At 35.6% G+C, this 19,189-nt stretch overlaps 1 protein-coding gene across 1 annotated transcript in view; it reads right to left on the minus strand.

The window, feature by feature from the left end:
* The window catches only part of LOC148943773 (adenine DNA glycosylase-like), a 149,246-nt gene that overhangs the window by 24,741 nt on the left and 105,316 nt on the right, over window positions 1–19,189 (minus strand). Inside the window, exons 4-6 of the mRNA XM_089101235.1 lie at window positions 14,950–15,135; window positions 14,135–14,322; window positions 3,013–3,201 (exon numbers count right to left, since the gene is read on the minus strand). Of these exons, the coding sequence (XP_088957361.1) occupies window positions 3,013–3,201; window positions 14,135–14,322; window positions 14,950–15,135 (563 nt within the window). The remainder of the gene's footprint in view (window positions 1–3,012; window positions 3,202–14,134; window positions 14,323–14,949; window positions 15,136–19,189) is intronic.

Here is a 19,189-nt window from a genome sequence, read left to right on the forward strand (position 1 = left end):
GGCATAATTTACAACCCTTGTCCTGAGGGCTGTGGGGGGGTTGTCATCCTCAAAGACCTATGGCTATCTCAAAGTTTTGACTATATGTGTTTGGGGAAAAGGTGGGCGTAAGAGGCGGGTTAGTTGCCCTCTAAACACTACTTTTGACTATTAAAAAGGCCACAGGCCAAGTGAATTTCGCATTTACAGCGCCTTTTTTAAAGTCCCTGTTGCAACACTATAAATAAAAAACCTTATGTGCCCCAGAGTGTAACTCGCCATCCTTGATGTGAGGGCTGTGTTGGACTATCGTCCAAAATATAATTTATACCTGCCAATTCACCACAAAGCACAACATGTCTGTCTCAAAATAGTGATTGGATGTGTTTAGGGAAATGGCGGGCGTGGAAGGGGTGTAAGTCACCTTCCAATCACTTTCGACTATTAAAAAGGGCACAAGCTACTCCAATTTCCAATTGAATGAGCGCTTTTCGATGTTTCTACAACAACTTCTTTGATACGAAGCGTCCTGCTCTAAAGAAAAAAATTAATAAATAATACTTTGTGCCAACATCGTTCTTATATGCCCCCAGGGCATAACTTAAAACCCTTACCCTGAGGGTTGTGCGGAGTGTCCTCCTCTTTACTTAGTCTCCGTTTCTTGTCCCCTTCTCGAGTGTCCCCGTTCTTTACTTAGGCAGCGCGATCGCGCTGCCAATGATTATTGCATCAAATTTGTACAAAAGCCTTATATGTCCCCAGGGTAAAGCTTATAACCCTTGATCCGAGGCGTCTGAGTGGGTTATTATTCTCAAAGACCTAATTTCTAGAATGTTCGACTATGTTGAACAAAACTGATATCTCAAAATTTTGATTGGATGTGTTTCGGAAAATAGTGGGCGTGAGAGGAGCGTTAGCTGCTATCCAATCACTTTAAACTATTAAAAAAGTCACTAGCCCTTTCAATTTTCAATTGAATGAGCCCTTTTGAAGTTTCTACGACAACGCTTTCAATAAAAACTTTATACGCCCCAGGGAATAACTTACAACCCTTGCACTGAGGGCTCTGAGGGGGTTATCCTAAAAGACCTAATTTCCAGAACTTTCAACAACGTTACACAAAATGGATATTTCAAAATTTTTATTGGATGTGTTTGGAAAAATTGTGGGCGTGAGAGGGCCGTTAGTCGATCCAATCATTTTCAACTATTAAAAAGGCACTAGCCCTTTCAATTTCTAATTGAATGAGCCCTTTTGAAGTTTCTATGACGACGCTTTAAATAAAAACTTTATATGCCCCCAGGGCATAACTTACAACTGTGGGGGGAGCTGTGGGGGGAGGGGTTGTCATCCTTAAAGACCTAATTTTCCAAAACTTTCAACTACGTTGAATAAAATGGCTATCTAAAAATTTTGATTGGATGTTTGGGGAAAAGGTGGGTGTGAGAGGGGGGTTAGTTGCTCTCAAATCACTTTTGACTATTAAAAAGGGTACTAGCCCTTTGAGTTTCAAATCGAATGAGCCCTTTTTCAAGTTTCTACGACAAATATTTCAATAAAAACCTTATATGCCCCCAGAGCATAACTTATAATCCTTGCCCTGAGGGTTGTGGGGGAGTGTCCTCCTTAAAAATGTATTCTCTATCTGGAAATCAACTACACTGAACAAAATGGCTAGCTCAAAATTTTTATTGGATGTGTTTGGGGGAATGATGGGCGTGGGGAGGCTAGTTGCCCTCCACTCACTTTCGACTGTAAAAAAGGGCACTAGCCCTATGAATTTCCAATTGAATGAGCTTTTTTAGAAGTTTATACGACAACGCCTTCTTTCAAAACCTTATATGCCCACAGGGCATAACTTAAAACCCGTGCCCTGAGGGTTGTGGGGGAGTGTCCTCCTCAAAAACATATTTTTTATTTGGAAATCAACTACGCTGAGCAAAATGGCTATCTCAAAATTTTGATTGGGTGTGTTTGGGAAAATGATGGATGCAGGGGGGGGGGGGCTAGTTGCCCTCAAATCATGTTCGACTATTAAAGAGGGCACTAGCCCTTTGAATTTCCAATCTAATGAGCCTTTTTTGAAGTTTCTACGATAACGCCCTCTATAAAAACCTTATGTTCCCCCAGGGCATAACTTAAAACTCTTGCCCTGAGGGTTGTGGGGGAGTGTCCTCCTCAAAAACATATTTTCTATGTGAAAATCGACTACGCTGAACAAAGTGGCTATCCCAAAATTTTGATGGGATGTGTTTGGGGGAATGGTGGGCGTGGGGGGAGGGCTAGTTGCCCTCCAATCACTTTCGACTATTCAAAAGGGCACTAAAAACTCTCAATTTCCAATCGAATGAGCCCCTTTTGAAGTTTCTACGACGACCCCTTCCCTATGAAGTGCCCTGCTCTAAAGGAAAAAATAATACATAGTAAATTGTTCCAACATCGTTCTTATATACCCTCAGGGCATAACTTAAAACCCTTGTCCCGAGGGTTGTGGAGGAGTGTCCTCCTCAAAAACATATTTTCTATCTGGAAATCAACTACGCTGAACAAAATGGCTATCTAAAAATTTTGATTGGATATGTTTGGGGGAATGTTGGGTGTGGGGGGGGGGGCTAGTTGCCCTCCAATCACTTTCGACTAATAAAAAGAACACTAGCAACTCCAACTTCCAACCGTATGAGCCGTTTCCGAAGTTTCTATGACGACTCCTTCGATATGAAGTGCCGGGGTATGAAGAAAAAAAAACACATTGTGCCCCCGTCGTTCTTTACTTAGGCAGCGGTAGTGCGCTGCCTATGATTAAAATTCTAACTGCTTTAGGTTGTTTTTTACTTACCGTTTTTCACCGTGAGCGGTTTTTTTTTTTTTTTTTTGCATAATTAACGCACTCTATACATCTCATAAACAAATTGGTTTATCCTTAAAACAAAAAAAAAAAAAAAAAAGAGCTGCACCCTTTGGTTCTTAGTTTCTATTATTACGGTGATCTCTTTACTTCTGTAAATAAAATGAATCAATTCTAAATGACAATACCTGACTGGTCACATCAGATCCAACTAATCGCAGCCTTGACATGACCCTTAGGACGTTACCATCAACGACACCTTTCCTCTCACCATATGCAATTGAAGCCACTGCGCATGCGGTATAGCGACCAATTCCTGGTATTTTAATTAACTCAGAAGAGCTTCGGGGTACTTGACCATTCATCTGCTCCTCAATCTAGAAAAAGACTTTAATTCCAAAAATCCGGTGAATCATTTCAGGGCGCAATCAAATTATGTAAAATGAAAGTAATATGCAAAGTAACGTGTTCTGCATTCTAATACGAATTTTAAAATACCAATTCGGGAATTTTAATTAACTGAGAAGAGTTTCGGGGCACTTATCCATTTGAATGGTCCTCGATTTGGAAAAAACTTCGATTCTAAAAATGAGTTAAATCATTTAAGGGCGCAAAAAATTAAATAAGATAAAAATTTTACATTGCGTATAGAGTTCTCCAATCTAATGCAAATTTTTCATCATTTTTAAATTAAGCAATTATCAAGCATTGGTTCCAATGCCCAATATGTTTATTTTAATAAAAAATAAATTTAATACTGAGCTTAAGGACTTTGGATTTAGATCAGTGTTTCCACTTTTGAAGTTTAAATCTCTTTTTAAAGTTTTCTGACATCTTTTGAGGATTGGATTTCAGACTAGATGTTGTTATTTTATAAACCTGCAAAAATATAGAGTCAACCTGACAATTATAAACCCAAAGCACTGGTTGCTTACTTGTAATTATAAAATTTAAAAAACTTTTTCCACAAAACAAGTTTTTTAAAGAAAAGTAAAGAGCTCCATTAAGCCGAGAATGAGCAAAAATAAAGTCAAATAAACTTCCAAGCGTAAAACTACCGCAAATCACTATAAATAAATAAATGAAAGTCAAAACGAAAAGAAATTACAATAAATAGCCGAGTCAAACTCAAAACGAGCAAAAATTAACATGGGTAGGGCTGATAACACCCTTGCCTTTTCAAGACCAGAAAACAATCGGCGCTTTACTGAAAAACAAAAAATATACATATACAAAAGAGTACACATATAGTGCTTTCTGGCTAGTTCAAAATCCCCCCCAACTTCCCTTAAAGGTCTAAATTAATAATATAAGTTGACAATGTGGGGAGGTTGATATCCCCAAAGAAATAATTACTGGGCCTTTCAATAATGCTGAACAAAATAGTTAAATTTCAATTGGATCTGTTTTTTGGCAATAAAGGATTGTGGGAGGAGACTGGTTGTCCTCCTTTCACTTTTAACTCTTAAAAAGGGCACAAGACTTCTGACTTCTAATTAAATGAGCCCCATCCGATCCGAAGTTCATACGACCATCCGTTCCATAAGAACCTTACATGCCCGGGCTACAACTTACAACACTTGCACCTGGGCTCTGGAGGGTTGCGTCCACCTTGACGACATTGTTATATAGTCTTTGGACTGTTGTGAAGAAAATGTTTATCTCGCAATTTTGATTGGACGCGTTTGGAGAAAACGGATTGTCAGGGAGAGGGGGAGGCTAGTTTCCCTACATCAATTTTGGCTCTTAAAAGCGAACTAGAGCTATACGTTGCCAATCATATGAGCTTCCTCTAAAGTTCAAACAACACCATCTTCCATAAAAAGCATATATACCCCCAGGGCATAACTTATAACCCTAGCCCCCAGACTCTGGGGAGTTGTGTCAACCCCAAAGGCCTTGCTGTGTGATCTTTGGACTGCTTTTGAACAAATGGCTATCTCAATATTTCAGTAATATAGCACATCGAAAAATATAAATTTCTTATTATAATAGCTTAATAGCTATAATACCTATAATATATAATTATCAGTTATTAATCTTATTTTAGAACAAATTTATCTTGTCTAGTGTATTTTTAAACAAAAATATCTGTTTCATTTTCCCGTTGAAGACTCATAAGCCATTCTAATCCTTTCCTCCTACAACATTACACGACAAAATATGTTACAAAATATTTTAACTTTTGTAACTTTAATAAATAAAAAAATTATTAAAAATTTACGGAATACATATCTGTAAATGTATATTAAAGTGACAATCCACAGCCATTTTTATTTTCAGTAAAGCGCAAATTATGTTCTGGTCTTGAGAATGTATGGGGGTTGTTAAAGACATAATTTCCAGGCCTTTCAACTACGCTGAACAAAATGGCTATCTAAAAATTTGATTAGATGTGTTTTGAGAATTTATGGACGTGAGGGGGGGGGGCTTGTTACCCTCCAATCACTTTTGACTAATAAAAAGGGCACTAGCCATTTCAATTTCCAATCAAATGAGCCTTTTTCGAAGTTCAAAGCAACAAATGGTAATCTCAAAAATTTATATCAGATACATTTCGGGAAAATACGAGGTGTGTGAGGGGGGGATATCCACCCTTCGATCACTCTCAATCTTAAAAAGGACACTAGAACTTCTGATTACAAATCCAATGAACTCCATCCGAAATTTATAAAATTACCTTTTCTATACAAACCTTATATGCCCCAAGGACATAATTTAAAACCCTTGCCCTGAGGGCTGTGGGGTGTGTCATCCTCAAAAACATACTTTCTGAGCCTTTTAATTCCGTTGAACAAAATGGCTTCCGATCACTTTCAGCTAAGGGCACTAGCCCTTTCAAATCCCAATCGAATGAGCTATTTTTGAAGTTTCTACGACAACAAATGGCCATCTCAAAATTTCAATCACATACATTTTGGGTAAACGCAAGGTGTGGGTGGGAGGGGGTATCCACCCTCCGATCACTCTGAATCTTAAAAAGGGCACTAGAACTTCTGATTACCAATCCAATGAGCCCCTTCCAAAGTTAATTTTATACGCACCCTTTCTATATATACCTTATATGCCCCCAGGGCATAACTTACAACACTCGTCCTGAAGGCTGTGGAGGGAAGGGGGGTGTCATCCTCAAAGACATAATTTCCAGACCTTTCAATTACGTTCAACAAAATGGCCATCTTAAAATTTTTATTGGATGTGTTTGGGAAAATGGTGGGCGTGGGAGGGGGGTTTGTTGTCCTCCAATCACTGTCAACTATTAAAAATGACACTAGCCCTTTCAATTTCTAATCGAATGAGCCTTTCTCCAAGTTTCTCTGACAACAAATGGTCATCTCAAAATTTCTATCAGATACATTTGTAGAAAATACGAGGTGGGTGAGGTATCCACCTTCCATAGCTCTGAATCTCAAAAAGAGCACTAAAACTTCTGATTAGGAATCCAATGAGCCCCCTTTAAAGTTTATACGACCACCCTTTCAATACAAACCTTATATGCTCCCAGGGTATAGCTTACAACCCTTGCCTTGAGGGCTGAGATTTGTTTAGGGAAATCGTTGGCGGGGGAGGGGAGTTAGTTGCCCTCCAATCACTTTCAACTATTAAAAAGGGCACTAACCCTTTCAATTTCCAATCGAATGAGCCCTTTTCGAGGTTTCTACGACAACTCCTTTGGTAGGAAGTGCCCTCGTCTAAAACCCCCAAAAAAAATTATAAAAATAAATAAACAAATAATACATTGTGCCCACATCGCTCTTTACTTAGGCAGCATTATTGCGCTGCTAATGATAGCAGAGAATCAGGCTTTTCGAGACTCGTTTGGTCTACGCTACAAGATCAGCTGCCAGCTATTCCACGAATGAGAGCCGCTTGGATGTGTCGATTAAGAAATCTACCAAGTGCCGTCTATGCAAAAATAACGGTGCGATGCGATTGCGATTTGGTTTAATACTATAAAATACTGTGTCAGCCTTTCATTTTGTTACAATAACTTTTATATAGATGTTTCTTGTATTTTTATGCTCTACCAGCGTGTCTTACTCAATTTATCTCCACAGCCTTCTGTTGGTGAGTTGGGTAAAATATAGTTTCATCTAGAATCTAGCTTTATCTTTAGAAATGTAGCGTTTATAATATTGGCCTGATCGGTAATTTTGATAAGTGCGATTATCTAGCCCTTAATTATAGTGACAGTTCTTTTAAGTCTAATTCTTTTGAAGCTCCAAGGATTACAGCTTAAAAATGAATTGGGATTGATTTGTGTAATAGCAATGCTAAGCTAGCTTTCATTTAGTAGAAGATTACGATGACAAATTAAGAGTTGCTATGCAAGAAAAAAATCTGTCAGGGGTTATAATTACCATACAGATAGCAAATATTCTTCTAGCTACTTATCCTGACCATGCTAGATTCCATTAATGGCTTAGAAACCAAGTGGAGTATCTATTTTTTTTTTTTTTTTTTCAATAATGCACGTCTGAAGGCAACACAAACCATTTATTTCATGTATGAGAAGTTTTAAATCGAAATCCAAATCAGCTTCCAATCTCAATATACTAAATCAATCATTTCTAAATAATTGAGAAGTTTACTTACTTTTTAAATCGTTGTCACTTAATTTGGATTAACTCTTTTAAAGTTACTACCTTGGGCCGAGCCATTGCAGGTGGGAAATACCCGCTAGAAACTCGCTGCCGCCCTAGACAGTAGACAGATACTCAAAAGTGAAATTAAGTCCTAACAGACAACGGTTTAACCCCCCCCCCCCATCCATAGTCGGCTAGTTAATATACAATTTGCCAAATTTGCAATCCGCACATGAAACCATGTCAAACTTCTCTCGACATCTCAATGATTGTCAAAAATTACAGAGGTAAACCAACGTTCGTTGTGATTTGATATCGTTCACACGAAAGCACTGAAAGCAGTGTAGCCATCTATATTACAACCGTTAACACATGTCATAACCCTCTCATTGCAAAAAGGGTTCTTTCCATCAATCCTGAGGAAAGCTTGAATAGCACTTCTCCATAAAGGTGGTCTTTAAGACCCCCCTTTACCTTTCGGTCCATCTCAATCCTTTCGGTGTTTTCCAAAGTCTTTGAACAATCTATGAAGAATCAACTTTATTCTTTTTTGAAATAAAGGTATTCCTTAACTATCAACAACTTGGTTTCAGACCAAGACATACGACAGAAGATACGCTGACACCATTGAGCTTATTTATCAACAAAGCACTCAACCTGGGATTTGTTGCAGCTGTTATTTTTCTGGACATTAAAAGGCAAAAAATAGTACGGATCATGGAATTCTACTAGATAAATTAGAACACATCCGAGTCAGAGGAAAGGTAGCGGAATAGTTCCGGCCCTACCTTAGTAATCAGCACATTTTCACAAGAAAAAATCCATTGATCGATATAGTGGTAAACTTAGGTGTAGCACAAGGATTGATCCTAGGTCCGCCGTTATTTCTAATTCATGTGCATGACCTGAATCATGTTCTGACACCAAATTTTAGGACCTTGCTGTACTGCAAACTATGCTGGCGAGAAGGCACTTCGAATACTGACAACGACAATGACGTGCTGCTGGCATTCACAGACGACACTAAGATGACCTTCTGTGACTCAGGCATGGAAAACGCCAAAAAAACTAAAGACGAAATTCATGTTTGGATTGATGCAAATTGTCTTATATTAAACATCGAGAACTCATGTGGCCTTATCCAGCTTTTTATAAAAAAAAATAACTGTAAGCACGACTTCCAGAACGATAAACCTTAATCCAAAAATAACCGGAATTAGGACTTTAAGAGGAACGATAAAACAACCAGAAATGGGTTATGTGATGTATGAGTATATTCTTGGACAAAAACATATATTTTCTACATAACATCCAGGCTTTGGAACAGAAATTCTCTCACAATTTCCGCATTATAAAGAAACTAAAGCACGTATTTCCTCCAAAAAACTTTTTGGGTCTACTTTACAATGGAATTCCGAAAACTCAGCTGCAGTATTGTGCCCTAATTCAGCATTCAACTTTCAAATCCCACCTGAAGAGACTTAATTCAATCCACAAGCGTGCACTGAAAACTATTTGAAACCTAGACTATCTCCCCCTCGGTTCGCTTTACTGTCAGTCGTACTCGACTTGTGTTTTCCACTGTCTGTTTCGGTTGATATCAGAAAACAATGGTCGATATGTGATCTGCTTTTGACTTTCAGGCAAGACGAACTCCGACAGTTCGTTCTGATTCCCCTGGATGTCACATGTGTTAAAGTGAGAAACATACTTCCACAGCAGCTGAGATACAGAAGCTCCCTTAGGTCTTTCGAAAATATTTAAGGAACTATTTATTCAATTGTTATCAAATTAACACTAATTGAAATTAAATGAACTTTCACATTATTATTTTCTTCTTTCACTTTGGATATTTTTATTTTTACTGTATGCAGGTGAGGTTGATGTACGTCTATGGAGAAAAGAAGGAGCCCTAGTGTTAAGGTAATCATTTCCATTATTGAAGAGGCGTGTGGTTGCGTTAAAGAGTGGAGAGGGAGCTGTATTGCATGTTAGTAAAAAACATTTTGTGTTTACGGGTCTCAATGTGCCTTTTGGCACAGACCAGTGTTTTAAAAGTTTGTTTATCTCTTATTTTTGACTAAATAAACCCAGCTGAACGATTGAGAAACATTTCAATGCATCAAATATTAAAGTATCTAGAGACTAAACAGAAGCATTGAAAATATATAAGCGTCGTTAGAACTTTAGGAAGTTAGAAAGAAATTACCACTAAAATGAACACACTATCACTGAACACCGTCAAAAGCTTGGTTATCTCCTTTAAATTCACAGGGGCGTCAGAAATATTTGTTGTTTACTCCATCCCGGGTTTGGCTGATCAAACCAAAATGCTAGGCCTAGTAGCATGCTGGCCCCCTTTTGCAAAACCTGGCAACATGAGTACGGTTCAAAAAGGAACCTTCAAGGAGTCCCTCCACCCTCCCCCTTACTCCCATTGAATCTTACAACTTAAGGATTATTTGAACTACTTGAGGATTATTTAGTGGTTCTTGTTGTTTCAAGTTGATGTTTCTTTAACTTTTTTTTAACCTAGGTTTGAGTTTTTCTCTGGTTGTAACTGACAACCTTACAACAAAAATTCACCACAGAAAAAAGATAAGAGCATATCTTCAATCCTTAGTATTGCTGGGCACATCAGTATTGAGCATTCGCTTATATGATGAGATATTCAAAATAATCATCAATGTCTTCAGTTCAAATCTCAGATTTGAATTTATATTCTCAGTAAATTATTGATGCAAGTAGTAGCAAAAAAGTTCAGTAATAGACAATGAAGCCAACTTTAGGCATAATATTTTTATACGATATATGTCAATACTGGGACATTGCTGAAAAGCTGTACATTTCAGAGCAATCATGAACGTTCATGCAGCTGTTGAATGTGTTTCAGCGGCTGCGTCAAAATAGTTTCCCCTTTTGAGATTGTGCAGGCTGGAATATGGAGAAAAAATCTATTTATGGTTTGACGTTGTTAGTTGTTGTTATTCACTGGTATTGCTTTTCAAATAATGGTTCTACAAGAACCAGGAGAATACTGAGGCAATCTCTTTAGGTTTCTCTGAGAAAAAAACCGAAACGCTCCAAAAGGACTAAAAAAGAACTTGAATATAGAATCAAATCCCCTCTTTTGTTAGTTTTTGTTTTAGGTTTTTACCAACTTATGTAATGTAAACTCGCTTATAATAAGAAAATAAATATTTTGTTTTATAAACTCACCATAAAAACTTATCAGATTCAATTAGAAGCCTATATATACGGTCTTACAAATTTTTGCTAGTTTTGTCTAGCTATACAGAAACGTAATAGATTCTATTGTAGCATTTTAGTTATTCTACAATATAGGTCCATCTTTTCTAAAAACAGATTTCAATTCTGAAAACACATTTCAATTCTGAAACTTCTAATTTTAAAAATATATTAAAATGTTTAAAAGTAAAATATAGATTGATCTTTAAAACCAAATTAGCTAACATACATAGCCCAAAAGCACTAATTTATTTTGTTTTAAGATATTTTGTTTGACCTTCTTTTTCAGAATTTTTGGTTCTCTGTATTTGAAAACCTATATAGCCTATTTTTATATTTGGAGTAAAATATATAACAAATATTTACCTTGATTAATCTGTATAAGCAAAACATTCTGATTTATTGTACATTTGCATATTTAAGCATTTTTTTCTTAAAACAATAGCTTCACTACTGTATTTGTCCCTCATTATAATATATTAAAAATACTGATGTATTCGCCATTTTTTGAAAATAATTATTTTGAAAACCTAATTTGCATTCTCACGTTACTATTTTTTCCTGACATTACATTTCGGTTTTGATATATTTTCTTCGCATTTATTTAAATAGAGGTGATCTTTCCAGGATTACCTGTGAAATACTTCCAATTTATTGACTTCAATTCAAATTTGATTTAGCTGTGAAACACTGAACATACTAAGCAGACAAACACATAATATGTGTATAAGATGCATGCGTATCTTTGAATTATATAAATCCTAAATATATTTGAAGTATATTTTGGAAGTATACATAATTTGGAAGTATATATTATAGGAAAATAGCGAGTAAGAGGCAAACTTTATTTCTTTCGTAATCTCTACTGTATGTGATGTGTACCCCAGGGACTACACCCTACACAAAGTTTTCCATCGTGTCAATAGCCATCACAAATACTGTGCAACCCACTTTAAAACAATAAAAGAAGTTGGCTACAGAGACAAAAAAGTTCTACTGAAAAATTCATCAAAACAAATAAAATACTTGGCCGAAAAAAAAAAAAAAAAACACTTTCAAAAATCCACGTTCTTGTAGTTTGAAAATTTAGCACCTAAGATGTCTTCTGCTGTTGGTCTACTTACCTTAACTGACTTTCTTGAATAAGGTTTGTTTATATAAGGAAGTCCCAAGGAGAGTTAGGGCTATTACTAGGGCCAAAGGAACGCCCTGCCACTTGTAGCGAGCGACTGAAGCGAGTACAGAGGCGAAGCAATTCAGTGGGCGCCAAAGGCGTGACTAAACAAGGTCTCTCTCGTAACGTTTGAGGACCTGTGCATAGCCATAGCAATAAGTTGGCCGAAGCACTGAGACTCGCCAGGGCAAAGCAAGTACCCTTTGCAAGGGCAGAAGCCCTATGTTAAAAACTTTTTCCAGGAAGAAGGGGGAACAAAAGACCGCAAATTGGGCCTTTTTGCCTAATTAATTATAAAAGTTACAAAAGAGCTGGTTTACTATATCCCAATTTCGAAATTTTGGGGAAAAGTTTTTACCTTCCCTAAGAATCTTCTTTAGTCATTAGTAGCAACTAGAGAAAGAGTACAAATAACGTTAACCCCCCCCCCTGGAAGATAAGAGACAATAAATATTTAGTACCATAACAATATAAACCGGACAAAACAATTTATAACAACTGGATAACAAGACATCCAATTATTATTGGATATAACAAGTTTATAAAAAAATTTCCATAGCAATTCGACATTGTCCAATTTCCATAGCAATTGGACAAAAATTTTCCTCTAAGCTGGAAACATTTATGTGGATTTCATTACCTTCAATGTATTTACAAGAAAATCATCTTAATATTGACATTATCTAAAGGTGTCTAAAATAACTTCCTTTTCATACATATAGGCCTAGAACTATTTTGCACCAACCTAATTTCCTACATCATAAAAGTGTCTTCAGTTGCTAAGCTTCCTGCTTTCATGAATATAAAGTTTGTGTTCCCACTGCAATTCTGAGTAATTCTCAAATAACTCTTAATATTCCAAAGCCCTTAAGTTACCTAGAGAATCAAACAGTTCGTGGCATAAATATGCCAAATGCTCAAAGACATAAATATGTCTTGCCATTTACCCGTGCCCCAGCCATTTATACATTTGCCTCTCAATTACTTGGACTATCTGTCTTGGCTTTTCTCTGTCTACAATTAGCCATACCTTGATGCAACCTATGCAACCTACTGCAAAATAATTGATAACTTCAATTCAAAATCAACGGACTCCGTTGATTTTGAATTGAAGTTATCAAGTATTTTGCAGTAGGTTGCATAGGTTGCATCAAGATATGGCTAATTGTAGACAGAGAAAAGCCAAGACAGATAGTTCAAGTAATTGAGAGGCAAATGTTTAAATGGCTGGGGCACACGTAAATGGCAGGAGTATGCATGACTCTCTGCCCCAGCCATTGCGTGGGAGGATCTTTCCATAGAGAATGTTTCCTTGGGGAAAGGGACCTTTCTATGAAGAGGGCGCCGGATTTCCCAGCATTATTTAAAAAAAGATCAGAAATTACATACAAAAATACAAGTTTTTTTAGCTAAAAGTAGGGAGCAACATTAAAACTTAAAACGAACAGAAATGACTACGTATATGAGGGGGTTCACCCTCTAGTCAATACCTCACTCTTTATTCTAAAGTTTTTTTAGTACTTTCAAAAAAGCTATCTATTCTAAGTGTCTTATAAAGTTTGTGTTCCCACTTCAATTCTGAGTAATTCTCAAACGACTCTTAATATTCCAAAGCCCTTAAGTTAACTAGAGAATTAAGAATTAAAAGCCATTGGACCAAATAGTTAACTAGCGGTTTCAATAGAGGGCGGGGTCTTTGCCATTTTAGATATTCCACGCCCTGAATTTTGAAAAATAAGTTTTTGGTAATTGTAATGAAAAATTTCTTGCCCTCTCCCCTGGATTAAAATAATATATTTCCCCCCCCCTACATTTTAGTCAATTGATATCGTTAAAGCTACTCTCATCAATATTCCTATCCATGAAAATTAGTCAGGATGAGTAAATTATCAGCGCAAAATGGTAAGAAGATATTTTCAATAAATAATGAATAATTTTTATAATAAGTCTGCAATCCATTTATACGTTTCTAATACTGGCATGCTTTTCTGTCTTTTCAGGACTGAAACCCACTATTAGTTACCATCACATACAAAGACTCGAGTTACCTTTAAAATATTCAACCAACACGCGCCAAAAGAGATATCTATTGATACTAAAGGGGAAAGCTGGCTGGAATTAATATAGGACGAATTAAGTGAAATAGAAAAATAATTGAATAAAAAAGCACCCATAAAAATGTTTTTTTGCAGGAGAATCAGTTATGTTTTTTTCTCATTCAAGAACTTTTTTGAATTTTGAAATAGTGTATATTGTAGGTCCAATTATCAAACAAAGTATTCGGAAACATCTAAAGCAAACCTTTTTAGCCCCTTCAAGAAGCCTTGTTCCTCTTGAATAATAGCCTAGGCCAGCCCATAGCATATGCACGTCTTCCAGTGTTCCCTGAGACAATGTCTTGACAGTTGGAAATTTTTCCATCCACCTGTTGTAATAGCTTATCACTGTTGCCACTTGAGTCTGCTGAAGCATGATTTCTGACACCCAAACTAAAAGTTTTTACATAATTAAATAGAACTCGAGGAACTCAAAATATTAAACTTAATCATTGATACAGAAATGAATAAAACACAAAAATCAAAATTGCTGGAAATGAAAAACTTCACTGCGCTGACGAGCAACATAGAAAAAGTGGCAAACTTCACAGCCAATTTCAAATGAGAGGGGAGGTAGAATAGCAACAAAAGGAGGAAAAGTTAACTTCAGGGGTCATAATGAATGTGTTTCAATCTTGTAATAAAAAGACTTTTGTTGATAAATTACGAACTGGGCAGCCAAGTCTGGACCAATCAAAAAGCAAACTAGAAACCATTTTATAAAACTCCCTTTTTTCTCATTTTGCCAGCAAAAAAATACCAGTTTAAAAATATTGGGAGTATTATATAAAGCCTCAATGTTCTAGAGTTCTGGCAAGTATAATAAATAGAACTAACTACTTATTTAAATTAATCAATGGGTATTTTCCATCCCTGCCCTTCTCCTATTCATTAGAGAAAACAAGAACAAAACTAGAGTACTGCCTTGGCAATATACAAGTAAATGGAATAAAATTAATGATAAAAATTAATGCTCTAAAACAAACATAATTGAATAGAATTGCAGGGGCAAAGATATACCACAATATCCACGTTTATTTTCATCTTCTTCAACGTCAGCTATTTTTCTCCATGGCAACTTTCTCTTGTTCTTACTGTACCATGCAAGAAGACAAGTTTGAAAGACATTGATTTCTTCAGTGCTGAAAGAATGCAATTCATGGGTGCAGCCTTTCACTATTTTTCCAGCTTTTCTGGTCATTGTACCTGAAAAATGGTAATGAAAGAAACATATTCCTAACTAAAAAAAAAAGTCTGATGCAACAGCCATTATCAGTAAAAAATACAATATCAAACAAATAGGAAAAAACTTATTCAAACAATCTTATCAACAAAATCCAATTTTTAAACTAAAATCATAAAATGAATTTTTAATGAGTCTCAGCAACTCTGATGTCATATATGTTCAGCCAAGAGTCTTGGCTGAACATATTTGAGATTAGGAGGCTGAGACTATTTCACAATTTATTTTAAGATTTTAGTTTTAAAATTGTATTCAATAATGAGATTATTTAGAAAGTTTGTTTTTCTTTTTATTTGTTTTGTAGGGTATTTTGTTGACGGCAGCTATTGCACACATAGCCCAAGTATATGCTTAGGTTATATTCACAAACTTCAAAGATGTTTACAACACCTATCTTGTTTAATATGATAGAAAGGGTGTATGGTGTTGGTCAGAGTTTAAGTTTAAATTCCAAAGCCTACTTTTCTTTTCTATACAGCTAAAAACTGAAAATAAAGCTTTCTACTTGGCTATTATTAACTAAAAATTAAAACCAAATTGAATTTTTCAATGGGCTATCATTGACTAAGCATTAAAATTAATTTAACTTTTAAACAGTCTCTAGCCAACTCTGAAATTTAGCTAAATTTTATCATGAAGCAGTATGATGTTGGCTAATCAAAATTTTATTCAACCTTAGACCTATCTATTCAAATCTAACCAGCAGGGAAATATTGAAGGCACTCTGTTAGGTAACATAGTGTTAGGTACAAAATAGATCTTAAGTTGGAACAAAATTAGAATTTTTCTACAATTCGGGCCAAGGAATTCAGGCTAAAAGAAGAGAGAGAGTATGATCAGTGGTCTTAGTCTCGAATTCAGATTATACCACTCATAGTTTTGTAATAACATTCAAATTCCTTAATTTTCTTTACTTTGATTATAAATATCTTTATTAAATGAAGATCAATCAAGAACTGTAATTTATATGCAATCATTATGTTAGTTTATAAAGATGAGCTGATAAGGACATTATCCGGATGGTCAGTTTTCAATTTACTGTCTTTTTTAGTAAATATAGGCCACAGTACGTTTTATAAGGCAGCTTTGCTTTCTATTGCACATTTAAGACTGGCACTTTTATTTTTAAGACATACCTTATTGACAATCAGAAAATGAAATAAAAATAAAGATAAATTTTCTTTTAATGCTCTTTTCAGATATAAGAATCACTGCTATCGCAATTGTGCCCCCCCCCCAACCTCGTCCTAATGGGGCTGAATCATATCTTGTACAACAGAAATCAGATAGTAAAAAAAAGTGCCATTAGATTCCCTTATACTCTTTCCATTTATAAGACTAACTGTCCTTACAATTATGTCTCAGCCTCCCCTCTTCCTAATGGGGTTGCCTATAACCCTAGGCTATATACTAAAGTTTGCAGACTTAATGGGTTTGCATCATTTTGTGTCGATATTTATCATCCATAGTTAGTTTACAAAGCATAATAAAGCAAATCTGAAAAAAAAACAATCAATAAACTTTCATGTACTTGAATTATATTCAGTGCAATTAGGGGACTGAGTTGGGATGTAATTAGCAATGGTAGTGATATGTTGTTTTTAGAAACAGCATTGAATGGTGCACATCTTTGTTTTTCCATCTAACTTGTGACTTACATTATAAATTGGGTAATGCTGCTTCTAGGACAGAAATCAAGAGAAAAAAGGTTCTATGCGTTTACAACCCCGCCCACGGAAAATCCCCACCACGGAAAATACCCCCTGCCCTCCCCCTGTGGAAAATAAGGTTTCCAAATTTGAGAATTTTATTTGAGTATTTTTTTAGTTTCGTTGAAAAGTGCTAAGGAACGGGAAAAGGAGGAATTCACGCAACATAAGTCTCTTAAAAACTGAGAAAAAAAACGCAAATCCATTTTTGCTGAAGACTTCCATTTGATCTTCTGCAAATTTTTGGCAGTAGTGAACACCAAATTAAAAAAAAAAATTGAAGAAGAAAAATAAATGTGGGCAAACAATCATTAAGATTAAGCTAAAAACATATGACATCAAAAAGTTTAAGAAGGTTCAGATTTCCTTTGAAAGGATAGTTCGCTTTGGGAACAAACAACTTCTTATTGTTTAAGTTTTTACGGACGAAGGCTTCGTCAGATTCTATGAATTTACTTTTCTTATCTTCCAAGTGTAAAACTACCACAAATCACCATTAATAAATAAATTAAACTCAAAACGAACAGAAATTACAATAGATAACCGAGTCAAACTAAAAACGAGCAAAAATTAAAAGGAGTTGGGCTGATAAGACCCATGTCTTCTCAAGAACAGAACATAATCTGCACTTTAAATGCCGGCCACCGAGAAAAATATACTCATTAGATTACCTAATCAATGCTGTTTTAAATAGAATAATCATTTCCATTACAATTACATCCCAGCCCCTAGTTGGACCAGATATAGCCCTAGCCTATATAAAAGGTTGGTACTTTTTTCAGACTAGCTGTGATTAATATTACAATCCCATCACTGATGAGGAAAAAAAACACCAAATAATGGTAAGTTCACAAAAAAAGCAAAGGTTCATATATGGCCAAGGGTGTCATAGAAAAACTAATAAAATTTTTGGGAGGTTTCTTGCTCTATTAAAAATTTCTACTTATTTGACTTAAAAATAACAATTAGCTATTAAGACTAAGAAAAATAATAATTATCATTCCTGAATCAACAGCCAAATGGCAACTTTTTCTCACTAGATAGTTTCTTTAAGGAACATATTTTTAAACTTTTGATTACCATTGATTGTTTTACCTGTTGGGGTAAAAAAAAATGGAATTTCCCAAAGAAACAATCATTGAACTATGAAGGAGCATAAGAAAATGCATCAAATGAATGTATTCACTTTCATCAGAGTTAAATTATGTTGACAACTGTAAATTTACACATAAATTAACACTCTAAAAAATGTGTCTCTTTTTTTCTATTAATTTAAAAAACTTTTTCCACAAAACAAGTTTATCAAAGAAAAGTAAAAAGCTCAATTAAACCAAAAATGAGCAGAAATAAAGTCAACTAATCTTCCAAAAATAAAACATACCAAAAATCACCATCAATAATTAAATGAAACCAAAACCGATAAGAAATTACAATACATAACCAAGTCAAACTCAAAATGACCAAAAATTAACATGAGTAGTAGGCCTGACAACCATGCCTTCTCAAGGCCAGAACATAATTTGCACATCATAGAGACAAAAAATAAATGACCATGGACTGTCAGTTTAATAAATATACATTCCTTAAAGTTTTAATATTTTTTTAGTCCTTAAAGTTTTAATATTTCTTTTTTTTTAAAGTAAAAAAAGTGAAAATATTTAAAAAGCATTTTTTTCAGTAAAGTTCAAATTATGTTCTGGTCTTGAGAACCCATGGGGGTTGTCCCCCATACTCATGTTAATTTACTCAAAGCCATACTCCAACATATCCAATCAAAATTTTGAGATAGCTATTTTGTTAAGCCTAGTTAAAAGGTCCAGTAATTATGTCTTAGAGGATGACAACCCCCAAATCACTCAGGGCAAGTATTGTAAGATATGCACCAGGGGCATATAAGGTTTTTATGGAGAGGGGGGTTGTATAAAGTTGGGAGCGGGCTCATGGTATTGAAAATCTGAAGTTCCAGGGCCCTTTTTCAGAGTCAAAGTGATCAGAGGGCAACCAGCCCCCCCTCATGTCCTGTTTTTCCCAAGATGCATCCAATCGAAATTTGAGATAGCCAGTTGTTCAAAGAATAGTCAAAAGATCACATAAAAAGGCTTTCAGGCTTGACACAACCCCCAGAATCTGGGGGCAAGGCTTGTAAGTTATGCTCCTTGGGAATAAATGGTTTTTATGGAGGAGGTGGATGTGCGAACTTTAGAGGAGGCTTGTTTATTGGAAATGTAAAGTTCTAGTTACCTTTTAAGAGTCAAAAGTGATGGAGGGCAACAACCCCCCACCCTCTTCCTGGCACCTTCTTTTCCCA

Source organism: Artemia sp. Qi Xiang Cuo, chromosome 15 (genome assembly GCF_049724085.1).
Source record: "Artemia sp. Qi Xiang Cuo chromosome 15, ASM4972408v1, whole genome shotgun sequence".
NCBI classification, from domain to species: domain Eukaryota; kingdom Metazoa; phylum Arthropoda; class Branchiopoda; order Anostraca; family Artemiidae; genus Artemia; species Artemia sp. Qi Xiang Cuo.